Source organism: Malus domestica, chromosome 15 (genome assembly GCF_042453785.1).
Source record: "Malus domestica chromosome 15, GDT2T_hap1".
NCBI classification, from domain to species: Eukaryota; Viridiplantae; Streptophyta; class Magnoliopsida; order Rosales; family Rosaceae; genus Malus; species Malus domestica.
The window spans coordinates 432,121-451,444 of record NC_091675.1 but is presented as its reverse complement, the minus strand read 5'-3'; the positions used below and the strand labels follow the sequence as shown (position 1 = coordinate 451,444).

The 19,324-nt window shown below is 39.1% G+C and overlaps 2 protein-coding genes and 1 pseudogene across 2 annotated transcripts; 2 read left to right on the top strand and 1 right to left on the bottom strand.

Moving 5' to 3' along the window:
• Positions 1-4,386: 4,386 nt before the first annotated feature.
• LOC103423449 (la-related protein 1C-like) lies at positions 4,387-8,683 on the bottom strand. Its single transcript, XM_008361534.3, has 6 exons — positions 7,612-8,683; positions 6,708-7,278; positions 6,471-6,618; positions 6,272-6,362; positions 5,439-5,510; positions 4,387-5,173 (listed from the first exon to the last, which is right to left on the bottom strand). The coding sequence occupies exons 1-6, from the start codon at positions 8,128-8,130 to the stop codon at positions 4,895-4,897; spliced, it is 1,680 nt and encodes a 559-aa protein (XP_008359756.1). The 5' UTR covers positions 8,131-8,683; the 3' UTR covers positions 4,387-4,894.
• A 2,178-nt stretch (positions 8,684-10,861) lies between these two features.
• LOC103423450 (probable cinnamyl alcohol dehydrogenase 6) lies at positions 10,862-13,569 on the top strand. Its single transcript, XM_008361535.4, has 6 exons — positions 10,862-11,124; positions 11,234-11,347; positions 11,458-11,685; positions 12,302-12,590; positions 12,688-12,841; positions 12,950-13,569. The coding sequence occupies exons 1-6, from the start codon at positions 11,030-11,032 to the stop codon at positions 13,168-13,170; spliced, it is 1,101 nt and encodes a 366-aa protein (XP_008359757.1). The 5' UTR covers positions 10,862-11,029; the 3' UTR covers positions 13,171-13,569.
• A 2,966-nt stretch (positions 13,570-16,535) lies between these two features.
• On the top strand, positions 16,536-18,964 carry LOC114819210 (probable cinnamyl alcohol dehydrogenase 6; annotated as a pseudogene).
• Positions 18,965-19,324: the final 360 nt, after the last annotated feature.

The window sequence follows — 19,324 nt, the reverse complement described above, 5'->3', positions numbered from 1 at the left end:
ATGTTGTCTGGAGAAGGCGGGGCTGCCTCTTCAACAAGGTTCAAGTCAAAACGACGGTCAGAGGGGCCAAACATTTTCAGAGGTGTAGAAAAGAGAAGAGGTCGGACAAATCAAGATCTTAGAAGTGCAAGAATGGAGCTTCTACTGGTGGATATTCAAGTGTGCTTTGGAACTTAATGTCAGCCTCTATAAAAATCTGCACTCGACGAAGCTTCAGAAATCGAAGAGGCGTTTGCTTTCTCAAAAGCTGGGCTGCTCAGAGACCACGAGGGTCGATCTCAGAAATCGAAGAGGCGTTTGCTTTCTCAAAAGCTGGGCTGCTCAAAGACCACGAAGGCCGATCTCAGAAATCGAAGAGGTTTGCTTTCTCAAAAGCTGGGCTGCTCAGAGACCACGAGGGCCGATCTCAGAAATCGAAGAGGTTTGCTTTCTCAAAAGCTGGGCTGCTCAGAGACCACGAGGGCCGATCTCAGAAATCGAAGAGGTTTGCTTTCTCAAAAGCTGGGCTGCTCAGAGACCACGAGGGTCAATCTCAGAAATCGAAGAGGCACCTACTTTTCCAGCCTTGTCAGCACCTGTCACACGCACACTCAGTTTTGCGGAAATTATGGGCATTCTGTCGAAGATTTCTGGCGAAGTAGAAAGCACATGAATCGTACTGTTCAATCACCCACTTCCCACACGCAACAGTAGCTCATGGGTACCACATATAACTTTGCCAAAGTTCTCTGACAAAGTTGAGACTACTTTTCCAGCCTTGTCAGCACCTGTCACACGCACACTCAGCTTTGCGGAAATTATGGGCATTCTATCGAAGATTTCTGGCGAAGTAGAAAGCACAGGAATCGTACTGTTCAATCACCCACTTCCCACACGCAACAGTAGCTCATGGGTACCACATATAACTTTGCCAAAGTTCTCTGACAAAGTCGAGACACGTGAAGCTTGCAACTCTCACTACATCGCTCTGACCAAGAAGGGTAAAAGAATAGCAAAGAAACAACACTAACAAAGTTTAGACACATAAATTTTGACGGCCTAGCTACCATATTATTACCCACAAGGGTAAAGGAACAGTACCACTGTTGGATAATTGGAAAGTCCCGGTGTGTCAACCTCTGTGCTTCATGGCAAGGTAGACTAGCAAACATGCCCAACCTTTACTCACATTCGAGAAAACACTCCCAACAAGATTGCTTGCCCCAAAATCAAAGAGGCATCGCCCTCCGAATCTCGAGAGCCAGACTCCCAACATGATTACTTTCTCAAAAATCGAAGAGAGGGTAAAGGAACAGTACCACTGCTGGATAATTTGAAAGTCCCTGTGTGTCATCCTCTGTGCTTCGTGGCAAGGTAGACTAGCAAACATACCCAACCTTTACTCACATTCGAGAAAACACCCCCAACAAGATTGCTTGCTCCAAAATCGAAGAGGCACCGCCCTCCGAATCTCGAGAGTCAGACTCCTAACATGATTACTTTCTCAAAAATCGAAGAGAAGGTAAAGGAACAGTACCACTGCTGGATAATTGGAAAGTCCCTGTGTGTCAACCTCTGTGCTTCGTGGCAAGGTAGACTAGCAAACATGCCCAACCTTTACTCATATTCGAGAAAACACTCCCAACTCCCAACATGATTACTTTCTCAAAAATCGAAGACACCGTTCTCCGAATCTCGAGAGCCAGACCCCCAGCATGATTGCTTTCTCAAAAATCGAAGAGGCATCGTTCTCCGAATCTCGAGAGCCAGATCCCTGACAGGATTGCTTGTTCGAAAACCGAAGAGGCACCACTTTCCCAACTTCAAGAGCCGGATCTCCTTGGATAAAGCTTGTCTGTAATCTTCACACGCAACATCAGCTTTCCAGATACCACAGACCACTTTTTCAAAGTGCTCTGACAGAGTTAAAACTTGTGAAGTTGGCAGCTCCCACTACCGTGCTATGACCAAGCAGGGTAAAGGAATAGCATTATTACTTGATGTTAGGGAGACTTCTATATATGTCGACCTCCATCCCCAACGGACAGGCAGACCTGCAAAAATGCTCAACCCTTCCTCTTATCTGAGAGGGCACTCCCAACGAAGCCTTTCGAAATATTCAGCTTTCTTTCCCCCCGATAATACCTCTGTAAACAAGCTATACTAGAGCAAGAATATCTCATATCATCAGGGTTAAAAGCAAGAGTATCTCATATCATGCTTTTTCCCTGTCTTTTCCTTTGGCCTTGTTCTTACCTGCAAGACAAGGAGAAAGAGAGCAATCAGTCAGCACTTGGAATCAAGCTTCCAGCCAGGAACTGACTGCGTGGAACCCCTTACCCTGGCATTGCTCTCGAGTACTCATCTTCAACATCTTATGCTCCCAAGGAAGATACCGCATCTGCCTGAGGAACAGATAGGGCAAGTGAGAAGGATACAAGGAAGCATGTGGAGACAAGCGTAACAGCACACGTGCCGATACATCCACTACTCTGTCAAAAGCAAAAGTATCCCATATCAGCAGGGTCGAACGTACTCTAGATTTGATGGACTTGTTTTGACCCTCAAATTCTTCAGTCGGCCTTATACTTTGGAGGAAACCAGAAAACCCTCCAGCCCAGTTCAAGAATAAGCCTGTGGAAAGTTACTTCTTCAAAAGCAAAAGTATCCCATATCATCTTTTCTCATTTTTCTTCTCTTTATCCTTCATGCTGCCTGCAAGATAGGGAGAATGTGAACAATCAGCCGGAGCTCTGATTGCTTACCTTGTCTGTTACCTCTTTCAGCAGATCCCCTAGCTCGGCGACTTGGGGGACTCCTACTACATGGTTTGTATCGCGCTTGACCAAGCCTGAAACTACAAGTAAGCTTCAAGTGACATTGATACATTACCTTGTGCATCTCCACCAGTTACAGATACCACCCCTGGATGGAGGAAGAGTACTTCCAGAGAAGATTCCACATCTACCTATGAGACAGATAAGGAAAGTCAAGCCGATATCACACTCCGGGACTTAGAAGTTTCGTGGTTACGAGATCATTCTCCCACAATATTTCCTAAAGTCATTTGTACTAAATCATTCACTTGTACTCCCTAAAGGAGAGCTTGAACCTATGTACTTGTGTAAACCCTCCTCTATTCCGTGGACGTAGCCAATCTGGGTGAATCACGTACATCTTGTGTTTGCTTTCCTATCTCTATCCATTTATATACTTATCCACACTAATGACCGGAGCAATCTAGCGAAGATCACAAAAAGTGACCGTTTTCGCTACCTAGGATCTATCTTGCAAGAGAACGGAGAATTAGCTGGAGATCTCAACCATAGAATACAAGTTGGATGGATGAAGTGTAAGAGTGTATCCGGCGTGTTGTGTGATCGTCGTAGGCCACTGAAGCTCAAGGAAAAATTTTATAGGACGGCAATAAGGCCAACGATGTTGTATGGCACAGAATGTTGGGCGGTGAAGCATCAACACGTACACAAAATGGGTGTAGCGGAGATGAGGATGCTTCGTGGGATGTATAGGCACACGAGAAAGGATAAGATTGGGAATGAGGATATCCAAGGTAAAGTAGGAGTAGCCAAAATTGAAGGAAATATGAGAGAAAATCGGTTCCGGTGGTTTGGACATGTGCAAAGAAGGCCTACTGACGCTCCGGTTCGAAAATGTGACTACGGGACAGAAGTTCAGGGCCGAAGGGGTAGAGGAAGACCTAGGAAAACTTTGGAAGAGACCCTAAGAAAAGACTTGATTACTTGGATCTAACGGAGGACATGACACAAAACCGAGCGCAATGGCGTTCTAGGATTCATATAGCCGACCCCACTTAGTGGGAAAAGGCTTTGTTGTTGTTGTAGTATCAATATGCTATTGATATATGACATCGATATTTCATTTTCCATTGATCTGCTTATTCTGAGTTGAGGACTGAGAAGGGTCTTCAGTCTTTAAATAACATACAATGCTTGTCGAATAGAAACAGTAATGGTGGTGTTAGTCAGGTACCAAATGTTCATGCACATTGACAAACCATGATATATACACATGCAATTGGATCCAGATGCGTTAGAAAGCTTCAGCCCTCAATTTCATGGTGTGTTGAAAAAATTAAAAACGAAAAGGATCCCAAAAGTTTAACCAGTAATGAGAACGTGACATGGGTCCCTAACCAGGAAATGAGGAAGGACTTAAATGAAAGAGTTTCACCACTACTGTGGTTTCACGGTCCTAAAATGCAATGTCATGTGCAAGTTTCTATGTGACATTGCAATTCGATTAGGAAGCCCCATCAACGTTTATCATTTGAGAAATCTTGAAAAAGAAACCTAAAACAAACATATATGAATACTTAAGTGCATATATGATAGAATCTGAAACATACTTATCTGACAAGAAATAAACTTAAAAGGAGAAGAAAAGAAATAAAGATGGGCAAAAGTTACATAAGTGGAGTACAAAATTGTGAAAATTCAAGCAAAAGGTCTAACCATCCTTTGGTGGAAAACAAACAGAGAGTGCACTGCAGCTCAAATCACACCTCTACTCTATAAGTGGAGTCATGCGCGCCAAAAAATAAACCCACAAACATTCACACCAAATCCAAACTATACAAACCAATGACCTCCAGATTCTCCTTTGCTCGATTCTCTTCATCTTCTTCTCTTTCTTCTTCTCAATCGAAGAATAATTTATCGTTATTTTCTTATTTGTTTCCTGTACTAGCCTCAAAAACATGCCAAAACTAAGCAAAGTAACAGATTTATAAAGAAAAGAATTTGCATGCCCTCGGTATAGGCTATACAGCTACCTCCCTTCCCCCATTACCTTAGCAAACCCTTCAAAATTGGAAGTGCACTTTGTCTCCATGATTTTGCTTGAATCCTTTTAGTGATAAACATCTACTTCGACTTCAATGATCGGTTTGAGTAACATCCCCATTAGGAAGTTGTGATTGGCTAGTTGACTCAGTTGAACAACTCTCTGGAATAGCGACAGAGTTTGGATCTGGCTTACATGTCATACTATTTTGGCTAGGTCCTTCCACAGTCATCTTTCCAAAAGAATTTGCAAGTGTGTTATCACTTAATACACTGGAGGATAGTGTGGATGGTGAACCTGACTCAGGTGGAAGCTGACCAGCAGTTGATATCCATTTGGTCCATTCATTACGCCTCCTCACCTTATCATCCTGTCACAATCATAATTGTTAGACCAAAACAACAAATTGGCAGCACAATTGTTTTAGTTTCCTTACAAAAAATACTGGTTCCTAATGTAAGTCGTTTCATTTGGTCGGCATTATAATGAGCCAAAAGGTCATCTTTTCCTTTGAGCAACAAGGCGGAAGATACCTCATTTCACAATCTAAACATATATCAGTTTTCTTCAGTAGGACATGTTTTTAAAAAATACAATGCATGTTTAATAAAACAGCAAATATTAAAGGAATTCACCTGTACTTCAACATTACTGGAACCTCTTAAGGAATCGAGTATTAATTGGATATTGGTTGTCAAACTCTTGACCTACAATAATAAAACATCAAGTGAGGATGAATGATACTTAAAGGGACAAGGATAATTTTTTTTAAGAAACAAAAGTTGACTGAAGTAGCCAAAGATGACAAGGAAAGCATTAACATCGAATAAATAAGCTCAATGGAGATACGTACGCTCCTGGGGGTTTCAAACTAAAAGTCGCATAGGCTCTAATTTTCTCTGTGTTTTCAGTTATTTTTTGTTTCTACGCATTCCCCATTCATTTAGAAAGTACCAATCACCGTGCTCTCCGCCTACAGGATTTTCTCCATTCAATAAAGTCATTTCCTAGCAAATATCAAATCTTCAAGGGAACAAAAATACCAAGAAAACAAATAATCCTAACTTATTCCTGTCATACAAATTTTTAATGGCATTGATTCAGGCAGAGAATCATCTGAATGTAAACTTCACAAGAGGGAAGGCAATGAACAGAAAAGCTAAATGTTATGCAATTTGTGTAATGTTTGTTATAATACCTAACTTGGCGAAGCTTTTATTCTGAAATCATGTGTAACATATCATGAACATATTACAAATGATTAATCATTGTCGCACAACGAGAAGTCAGTTTTTAACTTTATAGACTAAAACGTCTTTTGAAAATTTAAATGTTTCATCATGTTATACATAGAGAACTATTGCGATAATATATGTCCCAAAGAGAGCAAAATGTGCTTAATCAATCATAAATAACATACCCAAGTTACCAAAAATAAAAAACATAAATAACAACATATATAACATACCCGAGGAAAGCTTGCTATTAGAGATATAGGAATCCAACCCTGAGCATCCATGTTGGACCGTAGAAAGTCGTCTTTTATTAAATTAGCATCACTGTAGTAACAAAGAAAACAACTTGGGCAGTTAATTCTCAAGATACTGAGGAATTTGTTCATACAGCTAACAAATTGTGAATCAATGAAGGATGGGAATTAAATGTACCTGAAGTAATAATCTATTTGGTTGATTATCAATGAAGGTAGAGGAGATTCTGCAACAGGATAAAACATTGCAGGATGTGGTGGTTGAGAAATGAACGGTGGCATGCCTCGAATGGGCTCCAAGGGCAATGCAGGGATATACACAAACTCTGGAAAGAACAGAGACATAAGTTATACTTCCAAACATATAAAAAATAAAATAAAAAATAATAAAACTGTATTAAAATAGTATACTCACCAGGAAAACCCATGGGGTTTGCAAAGGGTCTTGCAGGCTGGGGCGGGAATGCAGCATTATTTGGTGGTAATGGCCTTACCAGAGCCATTGGAGGGGCTCTATGCTGATGCATATGGACATCCCTGGGATTCATATAGTTTCCACGATCCTGGTCACGTTTGCCTCCATGATTATTGTGGTAGTGACCATCTCCACGTGGGCGCGGTCCAAAATTTCCCCTACGAGTATTCCGATGGTCGTTTACTGGGTGTGGTTGCGGCACAAAGCCACCAACTGGTCTAGCATCCCAATTGCTGCCCCGGAATGAAGGATCTCGTGGAGAAGGATCTGGTATTGCTGGTACCAGATTACCATACCCATTAGGAAGAATAGGGAAAACAGGGAATGGTGGTGGTGGTGGCGGGGTGACAGGGTGTCCGAAACCACTATGTGCATGCCCACCCCCATTGTTGCCACCGCCACCACGCTTAATTGATCTTTGCCGAGCTTGTGCATGATTCGATGTGGAATTCTGATTTGCACTATTAGCAGGATGTCTTTTGGAGTTGGGTGAATGTGCTATAACAGGTCCCTATCAACCACACACAAGATCAATCGTGCATATAGAATGACTATCAGTACTTAAAAAGTTAGAATAATATCCCACTCAGGAAAATATGATAACTTTTACACTGGTTTGAGAGAAAATGCAAGATAATGTGTTAGTAGCTTTCTGAATCTAAGTTATTTCATCAATTTTTGGCACCTGACGAAACAAAAATCCGCACAACTGTTTGGATTAATTAGGTAAGTAATTGATTAATGGTTACCCAAAATTTAAACAATTCATTCTTTCCCTTTTCTTAATATTTTTCAGCAGCAAAACAAATAAAAAAAGGAAAAACGAAGGTGATAGTGAACAAACCTGGGAAACAGGGACTGATTCTTGGTTGACAATTGTTTCGGAGACATTCTTTGGAGAGGGATCAGCTGGTAATTTAGGTGAAGCCCTAGCCGACTCGGATAAAGCAGGCCAAGAAGAAGCATCCATTACAGTTACAGGACTAACCTCAACTACGCTGTTGGAGGGCTTGTTCCAAGCCGGCTTCTTTGGCCGACCGGCATTGCTGTTATGGCCATTGGGACTGTCAGCAGCTGAAAAACCATCCGGCGTATGCGGAGGCGGCGAAGAACGAGCAGCTTTGGAGGATTGAGAGCAATCTGAAAAAGGGGTTTGCTCCACTGCCAAGTTGCCCAATGAGGACAACGATGAGGATAAGGACGGCGGAGATTGGACGGACTCTAGTTCAACTCCTCGGACAACTTTCGCCCACGGAGAGGGTAAACTACTTCTCTTATCGACAACGCCGCCGCCACCATCGGTGGAAAATTCAGGGCCACGCGGAGAGTGGTGATTGACAGAAGAATCAGCAGCCATGGCCATTCCAAATTAGGGTTTGCAGCAGTAAAAACTAAACTCCGATCAATTTATGAGCACGGATATAAACTAATCAGTTTACAAGGAATCAATAAATTAATCAGACAACAAAACAAAAACAATTGATTAATTAATCAGTTCACAAAAGATGATTGGCAAAGACTCAAGGAGAGGATTTAGGAATTGTTTTTGGGTTCAAGAAATTAGAAATTTCGGAATGCAGGATTTCGATAGGCTAAAACGGATCTTGCACGTGCAAATCACAAGCAACCGTCGACACTCAGAACCAACGGCGTGACTCTCCGCCGTGCTCCTCCCTCTCTCTCTCTCCTCTCTGCTTTCTCTCTCTCAGAACTCGAAGGAAACTGGAGCCTACAAAGCTAAATCTAACAGGTTTTCTTATGATACCACTCTCAATTACTGAAAACCCCCTTTCGGTTTATTCTATTACGTTTTTATATCCGTCCTTCTTTCTGAATCGACAATTACTGTTTTAACCTCTGCTCTGTGATTTTGGTATCAGCGGCGGTATTTGATTTGGATTGTGTCGACTTCTCCTAAACCTTTTAGGCCTTGTTTGGCACGCCGTATAAGACCACCGGATAGTATTAATAGTACGAAACAGATGTTTGGTGAACTTCGTATTAAATAAGCACTGGATTATTTAATCCGGCCCCACTCATTTTATACTCCTCCCACCCGCTTTTTTATTCCAACCAAAACCTCCGTATAATTTAGTCGGGTCATCTCTCTCGCTCACTTCGTCCCCCTCTCTCTCGCAGCACTCTCCTGGCTCACTTCGTCCCCCTCCTTCGTCCCCCCATTGCTCCGCCGCTCCTTCCTTCCCCAATAACACCGACCCCCGAACCTCCACATCTCCTCCGCCACTCCCAGCAACCCAACTCTTTCTTTCTGCAGAATTCTCAGAACTCGAGCTGCAAAACGCTAACTTTTCGAATTGGGTTTCTCTAGGAATTGTAGAGAATTATAGGACTGGAGATGTTTTATGAGTTTTTAGCTTAATTGTTCCCTGATTTTGTTGATGGATTTGGGCGATTTGGGGGTGGGACGGAGAGATTTGGGACAACTTTGTGGCTGCTGGGTTCTTCCTGCATTTGACAACTTTGTTTTTTTCTATTCTTTTTCTTTTCCAGTAATCATCAAACTGGGTTTGGGGGGGGGGGTGTGCAGAGAGATCTACGACTGAGAGAGAGGGAGGGAGTTTGGGGGGTGCAGAGAGATTTGCGGAAAAAAAAAGATGATTTCAATTTTTTTAATTTTATTTTAAATTTGATTTCTCTTATCCGGTATAATACCAAACACAGTATAAATAATACGATCATTAATCCGATACTGCACTAAACGCCCGATTAATTTAGCCAGTACTATCCAATGACTATTTATCCTATCCGACAGAAATAGTCAGTACAGTCCGAGCTGCCAAACGAGGCCTTAAGGTGAGGAAACCATTTTTATTTTCCTCTAATTTATGGAGATAAGATTCAAATTTTATTGTAAAGGAAGCACATTGTCTTAATCAATTCTGGATGCAACGATTTTATTCTCTTTTTAGGGTAGGTGGTGAGTTATTCTCATTTTAGGTTAGGTTATGAAATTTAAAAAAAAAAAAATTATACAACAATATGTTTACATTGATGACGCAGGAAAATATATTAGTTACGAATTCTCTATTTATGAGTTTTAAATTTAAAATATCTTACTTGTAACAAAAAGATAAATATCATTAAACTTACATATTAGTTAAATTCTTACTTAACCTATTTAAATTTGTGAGACCACTTTTTCTTCTTCTTGGTTTTTTATAGAAATAAAAAAAAAATCAAAAAGAAAAATCAAAAATACCTTTTGGTAAAAGGATAAATGGTTTGTTCCCTAATATTGCAATTTATTTCAATTTCTGTCTAATCATGTTGATTACTATTTATATTATTGGAGTTGGTTTCTCTTTCAAATTTATAATCTGTCCAGCTTGTCAATAACAACAAATATACAGACAAGAAAAAAACAAAAAAGATAAATGAAAAATGAAATAAAGGAACGTTGATCTGGGATTTATTGGGCTTATTTGCCATCATACTTTTCTAAATATGGGCTTTAACATACTAAATTCCACCAAATGTTACGGGCCTTGATGTATAATTTTACAAATCTAGCTCAAAAAACTATTCAATATTCAATTTAATAACCTGACGAAGATTCACCTGCCCGGCTAGTAACTACATAGTGTAATGTCGATCGCGCATTCAACATAGCGTTTAGACTCGTGTCCTCCAGGGATCTCCAAAATTAACTACGTAGTGTAGTGTCGTAGTGTCGATCGCGCATTCAACGAAGATTCACCTGCCCAATTAGTAACTACGTAGTGTAGTGTCGATCTCTTCTCTAGCCGGTCATGTCCCGACTCTCTTTGAAATAATTAATTTTATAACATATACAAAATTAAACAAAAATTACATTTTTTAAATAAAAACACGAATGCTAAATAAAAACAAAAAACACAAGCATCTTCAATGATATAAAAAACAAAACACGTCATGGTTGTGAAAAATAAGCTCAATTCACATTGAAAAGTTAGACCAAACAAAAAAAAGTTAGGTTGCTCGCACTAGGATATTGTTGTCACCAACCGCGTATTAATAGTCAATCTTTTTAGAGAGTGGGAAGCCGTTGAGTCAAGTCAACTAGTCAAGTAGGAAATGATACAGCACCTGCAGCTGCAGATGTCATTTCCTATAACTTTGTGTTATTAACAAATGATGAATTATTTACAAGAGTCATGCGACTCATGATCATGGGTCGCGTGGGACTGTTATATATATTGAGTTGTGCCGAGTGAGTTTCTGCATCCCAAGACCAAAGGCCAATCTGACTCTAATAGCTAGTCATGGCTCAGACGACTCCAAATCACACACAGACAGTTTCTGGATGGGCAGCTCACGATCCCTCCGGCAAGATTACTCCTTTCGTCTTCAAACGAAGGTACATATATATATACACATATGCATAATAATTACAATTATATAACTTTCATTTTCTTCTTTAATTCGATTGTTGTTCAACTAATCTTCAAAATGCTATACAAATACAGAGAAAATGGGATCAACGATGTGACCATAAAGGTCTTGTACTGTGGGATATGCCACACTGATCTCCACTTTGCTAAGAATGACTGGGGCATGACCATGTATCCCGTAGTTCCCGGGTAACTAATAATACATATCTCTCTCAAGAGAACTATTGCGACAGCATCCTTACATCGTCGTTAATAGACATGTTAATGACACTCTGTGTATGGTGGTACTATACATATAGGCATGAGATTACAGGGCTGATCACGAAAGTTGGGAGCAACGTGAAGGAGTTCAAGGAAGGAGACAGAGTCGGGGTTGGGTGTTTGGCGGCGACATGTTTGGAGTGTGAGTTCTGCAAATCCTCCCAAGAGAACTACTGCGACCAGCTCCAGTTTACATACAACGGCATCTTCTGGGACGGCAGTATCACCTACGGTGGCTACTCCAAGATGTTGGTCGCAGATCACAGGTAACTAACTGATGTTCTTAAAAACTCGGTAGGCTTATTAATCACCTTAGTTTATTAATTATCTTGTCTGTTTTTATCTCTATTTCCGAACCTACTACCTTCAAAAGATGGGGTGTGCTTCACCAAGTTAGATAGAAATAAACACCCCGATCCTCTTTGTCAGAGTTTTGAGGCGCTTTCTGGTTGTCCTTTTTGCAAAAGTAGTAGATTGAAAAGCTGGGCATCTGACTTTGCGATAAGGTTTTTGGGGTGTAGGCAAAGCGTAACAGAGAATCGTTATAAATTCATGCAAAGTTTCTTTAACTTATCGACACGAGACTCTAATATATGTGAATAATTTTATCTGGATGATCATATGTGGCCCTTCGACTTTACTTGCGCAGACCATCTTGAATACCAGAATAAACCCTTAAACTAATTGGCAGTTGCCGATGGAAAATAGCTCAAATCCTAAACTTCTAACTTATTTTTTTCAGCGTGCTTAATAATTTGGTCTCTAGCATCGCCAGCTAAGCAGAGCAAATTAAATCTGTTTTAACTATAAGTCAATGATTAATTAGCATATATAAAAATAGTTGGTGATGTGATTAAGTAACGTGAACGTATTACAATGAAGGTACGTGGTACACATACCAGAGAATCTGCCGTTGGATGCAACAGCGCCGCTATTGTGCGCGGGGGTGACGGTGTTCACCCCCATGAAAGACCACAAGCTCCACAAAACAACGGGGAAGAAGATCGGGGTGGTTGGCCTCGGAGGTCTGGGACACGTAGCAGTGAAGTTTGGGAAAGCCTTTGGTCACCATGTCACTGTCATCAGCACCTCTCCGGCCAAAGAGAAAGAGGCTAAAGAGCATTTGGGTGCCGACGACTTCCTTGTCAGCACTGATCCTCAACAACTGCAGGTTTTACTTCAATTTGTGTTGTTTTTTGTTATTCTCTATGTAAACCTTTAGAATAAATTAATTAAGGATTAATTAAAGTTAATGATGATGATTGCAGAAAGGGAAGAGGACACTCGACTTCATATTAAATACAGTGTCCGCTAAGCACTCGCTTGGGTCCATCTTAGAACTGCTCAAAGTGAATGGAACTATGGTGGTTGTGGGTGCACCGGACCAGCCATTTGAATTGCCTTCATTTCCTCTGATATTTGGTACGTACTAAACAAAACACGATTATTAATTTGCAATTTTTGTAGAAAATAATGAATATATGCATGCAATGGCACTGTAATTAATGGATTGACGTGCACGTAACACAGGGAAGAGAGCAGTGAAGGGAAGTGTGATAGGAGGAATTAGTGAGACAAGGGAGATGATGAATTTATGCGGGAAGCACAACATAACGTGCGACATTGAGCTTACAACGCCGGACAAAATCAACGAGGCGTTGGACCGCGTTGCAAAGAATGATGTTAGGTACCGATTTGTCATTGACATTGCTGCTGCTGATGCTAAGGCTCGAATGCCTTCCAAACTTTAGAGCTTTTGAGTGTTGGGGTCTACTCCGACTATTGTTTCCTATTGTGCTCTCTCGTATAGTTAATCATCACTTTATTTCTTAGGTTTTATTATCCCAAGTCAATAAAGCGATAAAAATGTGTTCGGAAATAAATTTTTTTTTTTATAAGCCAAGTCTATAAGTATAGGACATGAGAGTTAAATTCAAAGCCAAGTTTATGTTCTTTGAATTAGTCAATTGGTTGAGTCTTTTTTTTGTTTTAAAAGTTGGGTCAAGACTCAAGAAGTTGTGGAGAAACTCTCAAGAAGTTGTGGAGAAACTCTCAAGAAGTTGTGGAGAAACTCTCGGAGCACGGTTGTGTCAAGGACTCATTGTCCTGTTGTTAAATAATAAATTGTCGCGTACAACATGTTGGAGTAATTCCTCTGACCTTCTCCTTATATTATTTTTTTTATAAACAAATGATATTATTTACATTGAGAGAAAGAAAGAGAGTTTAACCTCACAAAATGCTAGTTAACACTAATGTGGTTCGACTTCATCTTTAACGAGAATCAACTTAAAATTTCTCATTTACAAGGAAAGAAGAATAACATTAGACAGTTGTACTAAATAGCCTTCTTTTTATATTTCTTTCTTTAATCACACATTTAATTAAGAACAAGTGACTGATCTTTTCTTTTGTTGGCCGGTCTAACGTTTTGCACAAAATAGTAAGAGACCTGCAGTTAAAATTTTTAAAAGCATTTATCCTTTTATTCGTCTATTTTTGCCCTACCAATCCCCACTATTTTATATATGAAATAAAAGCGGCAAACAAATACGTTAATAAGTAGACGGGAAAATATTTAACCAAAATGTTGAAGAATATTTTAGCTCTAAGGAAAATGAAAATAACTTGCCGCATGACGCATACTCCCTCGTTATACACTACTGATAACGAGAGTGACAAAAAGGAGGGGCGTATGCAATCCTTTACATTTAGAATACTTTAACGAAAAGCTCTCGGTACTGTTCACTTTAATGAAAAACCACATTTTTACACTAAAAAGTTAATCCTTGTACTATTCACTTTACCCTTTATTTTGTCCTTATCATTAAAACTCAAAGTTTTCAAGTCATTTTCATTAATTTTCCTTTACATTTAAGGTCGTCTCTGATCAAGAAGGACGTTGAAAAATGGGTCAGTTGGACTTCTTGATTGCAAAGGCCCAATCGAGCACAAAACTAATGTTCATCTTTTGAGCCATCAAATGCGTGTTGCTTCATTTATGACTTGTTTGGTATTGCTGTACTTTGAAAAAAAAAATGTTTCTACTGTGCTGTAAAAATAAGTAACTTTGAAATAAAGCAACATAGTGTTTAGTAAATTTTTTTTGTAAAAATGCTTTTGAAAAAAAAAACAGTATTATAATGTTTGATAAACTTTTATGTAAAATATATGTGAAAAAAAATCGGTTTTTCAAAGCTAGGTTTTGCAACTTCTTGTTTTTGGCTTTTTTTCACCCAAAATTGTGAAAAAAAAACTGAAGCTGAATATTTACCAAACATATGGAAGCTTTTTTTTATACCAGTTTTTTTCATAATCACCTCAATACCAAACCAGGGCTTAGTCACGTGCGTGTGGTGACCATGCTTTAGATTGTTTGTTTGAACATTTCTGCATGGCTACACTTTTGCGATACTCAGTAACATCTTTATGACCGATCCTTACCTCCTTTTATGGCACAACGATTCAAAATCTTCAAATAAAACACGTATTATATAGTAACTAATCAATCATTAGACAATTTTTACATTAATCATTCCATTTTAAATAATTTATCAAAAGGTTATTTTTCCCTTCTTCATAGTGCTATATATAACGATTTTTGACGATGTTCATGGGCGAGATAGATGAATAAGTACATGTAGAAGGATAAGATGCATTTATGTGATAAAAAATTTGCCGAAAATTTAAACCCAACCAAATAGAAAAATAGTGTTTTGCACCAACTTTATAAATTATGACTATTCTCAATGACATATAAACAATCAATCAGGAGATTTTTCGAACCAAATCAATTCGTCTTCCACTAATAGTGCTATATTACAAAAGTTAAATCTTCAAATTCATGTTTAGTGCAAATTTAAAGCACGGTACATAAAATTAGGAACTCAATAAAAGAGAGAAAAATAAAGAAGTTGACAAAGGAAAAGAAGAATTAATCTTATATTTTTAATTTATAGCGTACGTATGATCATGAAATGAGGAACTTGGAGCTAGATATTTAGAAACGAAACTAATTGAGCAGTAGTAGCATGAAATTTGGCAGTCGAGTTATCTGCTGCAATATTGTTAGGAAAATGATATGGGAGACCAAACTTTTAAATCAAATTTGCAAACTAAATGAGGTTTCACCAATAAGAAACAAGCATGCTAATCAACACTTAAGTTATAATCTAATTATTTATAGCCACATCATTTGTTTTGTTAATTTGATTTAAAAAGTTTAATTTCTTTAATATTATTCATAATTTTATATGTTTTGCTTGAATTTGGCAAATAATAATTGGTTTGGTTTTCTCTATCTGATCAGACAGATCCGAATTAAAAAAAACATGGGACGTTCTCTCTAGATTCATTATAACTGAGCTTGAAAGCCTTACACGTGCAGAGCGAGCAAAACGTGTGAGGAGAATCTGGCGTGTGACCAGAGCCACAAACCAGGTGGTGCTATAAGCCTATAAATGCCGACTGGGTGTCGACCACATCTCTCTCTCTCTCTCTCTCTCTCTCTCTCTCTCTCTCTCTGCATATATATACACGCCAACTTTATCGAAAAAATTTTAGTTGGGATGGAAATACGGATAGTACACCACGTATTTTTATGCAAGTGGTGAAAAATTTTAATTTTTAATTATTAACCTTTTAACACACATAACCCACCATTTACACTTGATGTACCACCTCGTGTGACTGTCACATTGAAAAATCTCTCAACTTTATCCATATCTTCTTTCTTTTTAAACCGCTTGGACTCTACTGCAATTTGAGAGAGTGAACAAGTTAGCAGCCCCGTTAAACATCTTCCGAAGAATGATCATATATACATATTATGTATTTACATAATCGTGTCTAAGATTAGGAAAACCCTACGAACCAAGTTGAGTCAGGTCAACTAGTCAAGTACGAAATTACATAGCACCTGCAGGTCCTATAAAGTACTATGCTCATTGTTTATAACTTTAGGTGTTATTCACACATGATGAATTATCTACAAGAGTCACATGGTCGCTTAAAACTGTTATTTATATGTCAACATGCCTGGTTCTTTGCCCCCATACGTGTTATACATATTGAGTTGTTCCGAGTGAGTTTTGTGCATCCCAAGACCGGATCTAACATGGCTCTGACAACTCCAAATCACAAGCAGACAGTTTCTGGGTGGGCAGCTCACGATTCCTCGGCGAGGTTACTCCTTTCGTCTTCAAACGAAGGTACATCATATACACACACATATTTATACATGCATATTACAATTATATAACTTTCATTTTCTTCTTTAATTGTAAGTCTTTAATCGATTGTTGCTCAACTAATCTTCAAAATGCTATACAAATACAGAGAAAATGGGATCAATGATGTGACCATAAAGATCTTGTACTGTGGGATATGCCACACTGATCTCCACTTTGCTAAGAATGACTGGGGCATGACCATGTATCCCGTAGTTCCCGGGTAATTAATAATTCATCTCTCTCTCTCTCTCTCTCTCTCTCTCACGTCGGTTTGTTTGAGACGAGAGTAACTTACTTCATTATGCGGGAATGCTGACTGTGTGGTGGCGATTGATTTCAGATGCTGTTATATAAGTGACATCATCGTTACATGAGTAAGACATGTTAATGTGATAATGTGTGTATGGTGGTACTCTATGTAGGCATGAGATTACAGGGCTGATCACGAAAGCTGGGAGCAACGTGAAGGAGTTCAAGGAAGGAGACAGAGTTGGGGTTGGGTGTTTGGCGGCAACATGTTTGGAGTGCGAGTTCTGCAAATCCTCCCAAGAGAACTACTGCGACCAGCTCCAGTTTACATACAATGGCATATTCTGGGACGGCAGTATCACCTACGGTGGCTACTCCAAGATGTTGGTCGCAGATCACAGGTAACTAACTGATAAACTCGGTAGGCTTATTAATCACCAAAGTTTAATTATCTTGTCTTTTTATCTCTCTTTCCGAACCTACTACCTTCAAAAGTTGGGGTGTGCTTCACCAAGTTAGATAGAAGTAAACACTCCCTTCCTCTTTGTCAGAGTTTTGATGCGCTTCGTGGTTATCCCTTTTGTAAAAGTTGTAGATAGAGCTGGGCATCTGACTTTGCAATAAGGTCTGTGAGGGTGTTGGGCAAAGTGTGATAGAACTCACATGTGAATAATTTTATCTGTATAAGCACATGTGGTCTTCCAACTTCACTTGCGCAAACTATTTTGAATACTAAAATAATTCTTAAAACTAATTGGCAATAATGGAAAATATAGCTCAAACCTAAACTTTTACCTTATTTTGTTCCGCGTGCTTAATTATTTGGTCTCTAGCATTGCCAGCTCAGCAGAGCAAATTAAATATATGTTTAACTATAAGGCATTGATTAATTAACATAGATAAAAAGAGTTGGTCATGTGATTAACAATTAAGTAATGTGAACATGTATTGCAATGAAGGTACGTGGTACACATACCACAGAACCTACCGTTAGATGCAGCAGCGCCGCTATTGTGTGCGGGGGCGACGGTGTTCACCCCCATGAAAGACCACAACCTACACAAACCAACGGGGAAGAAGATCGGGGTGGTTGGGCTCGGGGGTCTGGGACACGTGGCGGTGAAGTTTGGGAAAGCCTTTGGTCACCACGTAACTGTCATCAGCACCTCTCCGGCCAAAGAGCATTTGGGTGCCGACGACTTCCTCGTCAGTACTGATCCTCAACAATTGCAGGTTTTATTCCAATTTGTGTTGTTCTTCTCTATTTTACTTTTAGAAAAAATTAATTCAGGATTAATTAAAGTTAATGACGATGATGATGACGACGACTGCAGAAAGGGAAGAGGACACTCGACTTCAGTGCACCGGATCAACCATTTGAATTGCCTTCATTTCCTCTTATATTTGGTAAGCATTAAAAAAACACGATGAATTAATTTCTAATTTTTGTAGAAAATAACGAACATATGCATACAATGGCATTGTAATTGATGGATTGACGTGCACGTAATACAGGGAAGAGAGCATGATAGGAGGAATAACTGAGATAAAGGAGATGATGGATTTATGCGGGAAGCACAAGATTACATGCGACATTGAGCTTACAACGCCGGACAAAATCAACGAGGCATTGGACCGCGTTGCAAAGAATGACGTTAGGTACCGATTTGTCATTGACATTGCTGCTGACCCTAATGCTAATGCTCAAATATCTCCAAATTTTAGAGCTTCTGAGTGTTAGGGTCTACTCAGACGATTGTTTTCTATTGCGCTCTTTCGTATAGTTAATAATTTGGGTTTTATTATCCTAGTCGCTAAAGCAATAAAAGTGTGTGCTGAAATAAATTTCTTTTATATAAGCCAAGTCAATAAGTATGTGTCATGGATATGGGATTTAATCCATATCAAAGGCAAGTTTATGTTATTTGAATTAGTCACGGTTGGGTCAAAAGATTCATTGTGCTATCGTTAAATTGCCGCGTACATGTAGGAGCAATTCCTCCGCCCTTCTTGTATTTCTTCCTTGACTTAAACATTTAATTCAGAACAAGTGACTATTCTTTTATTTTGTTGGCCGGTATAACGTGTTGCACTACAGCTTGTTTCTCAATATAGTAAGAGACTTGCAATTCTTAAGAACATTTAACCTTTTATTCGTCTATATTCCACTTACCAATCCCCACTACTTTATGTATAAAATAAAAATGACAAAGAAATACGTTAATAAGAAAACGGGGACAAAATATTTAGTTTTAGTATATTTTAACTACAAAAATGAAAATAACTTGCCACAGGAGGCATACTCCCCTCGTTTCATGTGACATAACGAGAGTGACGAAAAGGAAGGGTGTATGCAATGCAAATTTTTACATTCAAGATTGTCTGTAATCAAGAATGGCGCTAAAGATGACCCAGTTGAGCTTCC

What these genes read in the sequence shown, in the direction of transcription:
- LOC103423449 (XM_008361534.3), bottom strand. Translation starts at nt 8,130, where the DNA reads ATGGCCATGGCTGCTGATTCTTCTGTCAATCACCACTCTCCGCGTGGC. An exon ending in AATCAGTCCCTGTTTCCCAG is followed by an intron (nt 7,279 to 7,611) that starts GTTTGTTCACTA and finishes TGTGGTTGATAG; the next exon opens with GGACCTGTTATAGCACATTC. An exon ending in CAAATAGATTATTACTTCAG is followed by an intron (nt 6,363 to 6,470) that starts GTACATTTAATT and finishes TTGTTACTACAG; the next exon opens with TGATGCTAATTTAATAAAAG.
- LOC103423450 (XM_008361535.4), top strand. Translation starts at nt 11,030, where the DNA reads ATGGCTCAGACGACTCCAAATCACACACAGACAGTTTCTGGATGGGCA. An exon ending in CCTTTCGTCTTCAAACGAAG is followed by an intron (nt 11,125 to 11,233) that starts GTACATATATAT and finishes ATACAAATACAG; the next exon opens with AGAAAATGGGATCAACGATG. An exon ending in TTCATTTCCTCTGATATTTG is followed by an intron (nt 12,842 to 12,949) that starts GTACGTACTAAA and finishes CACGTAACACAG; the next exon opens with GGAAGAGAGCAGTGAAGGGA.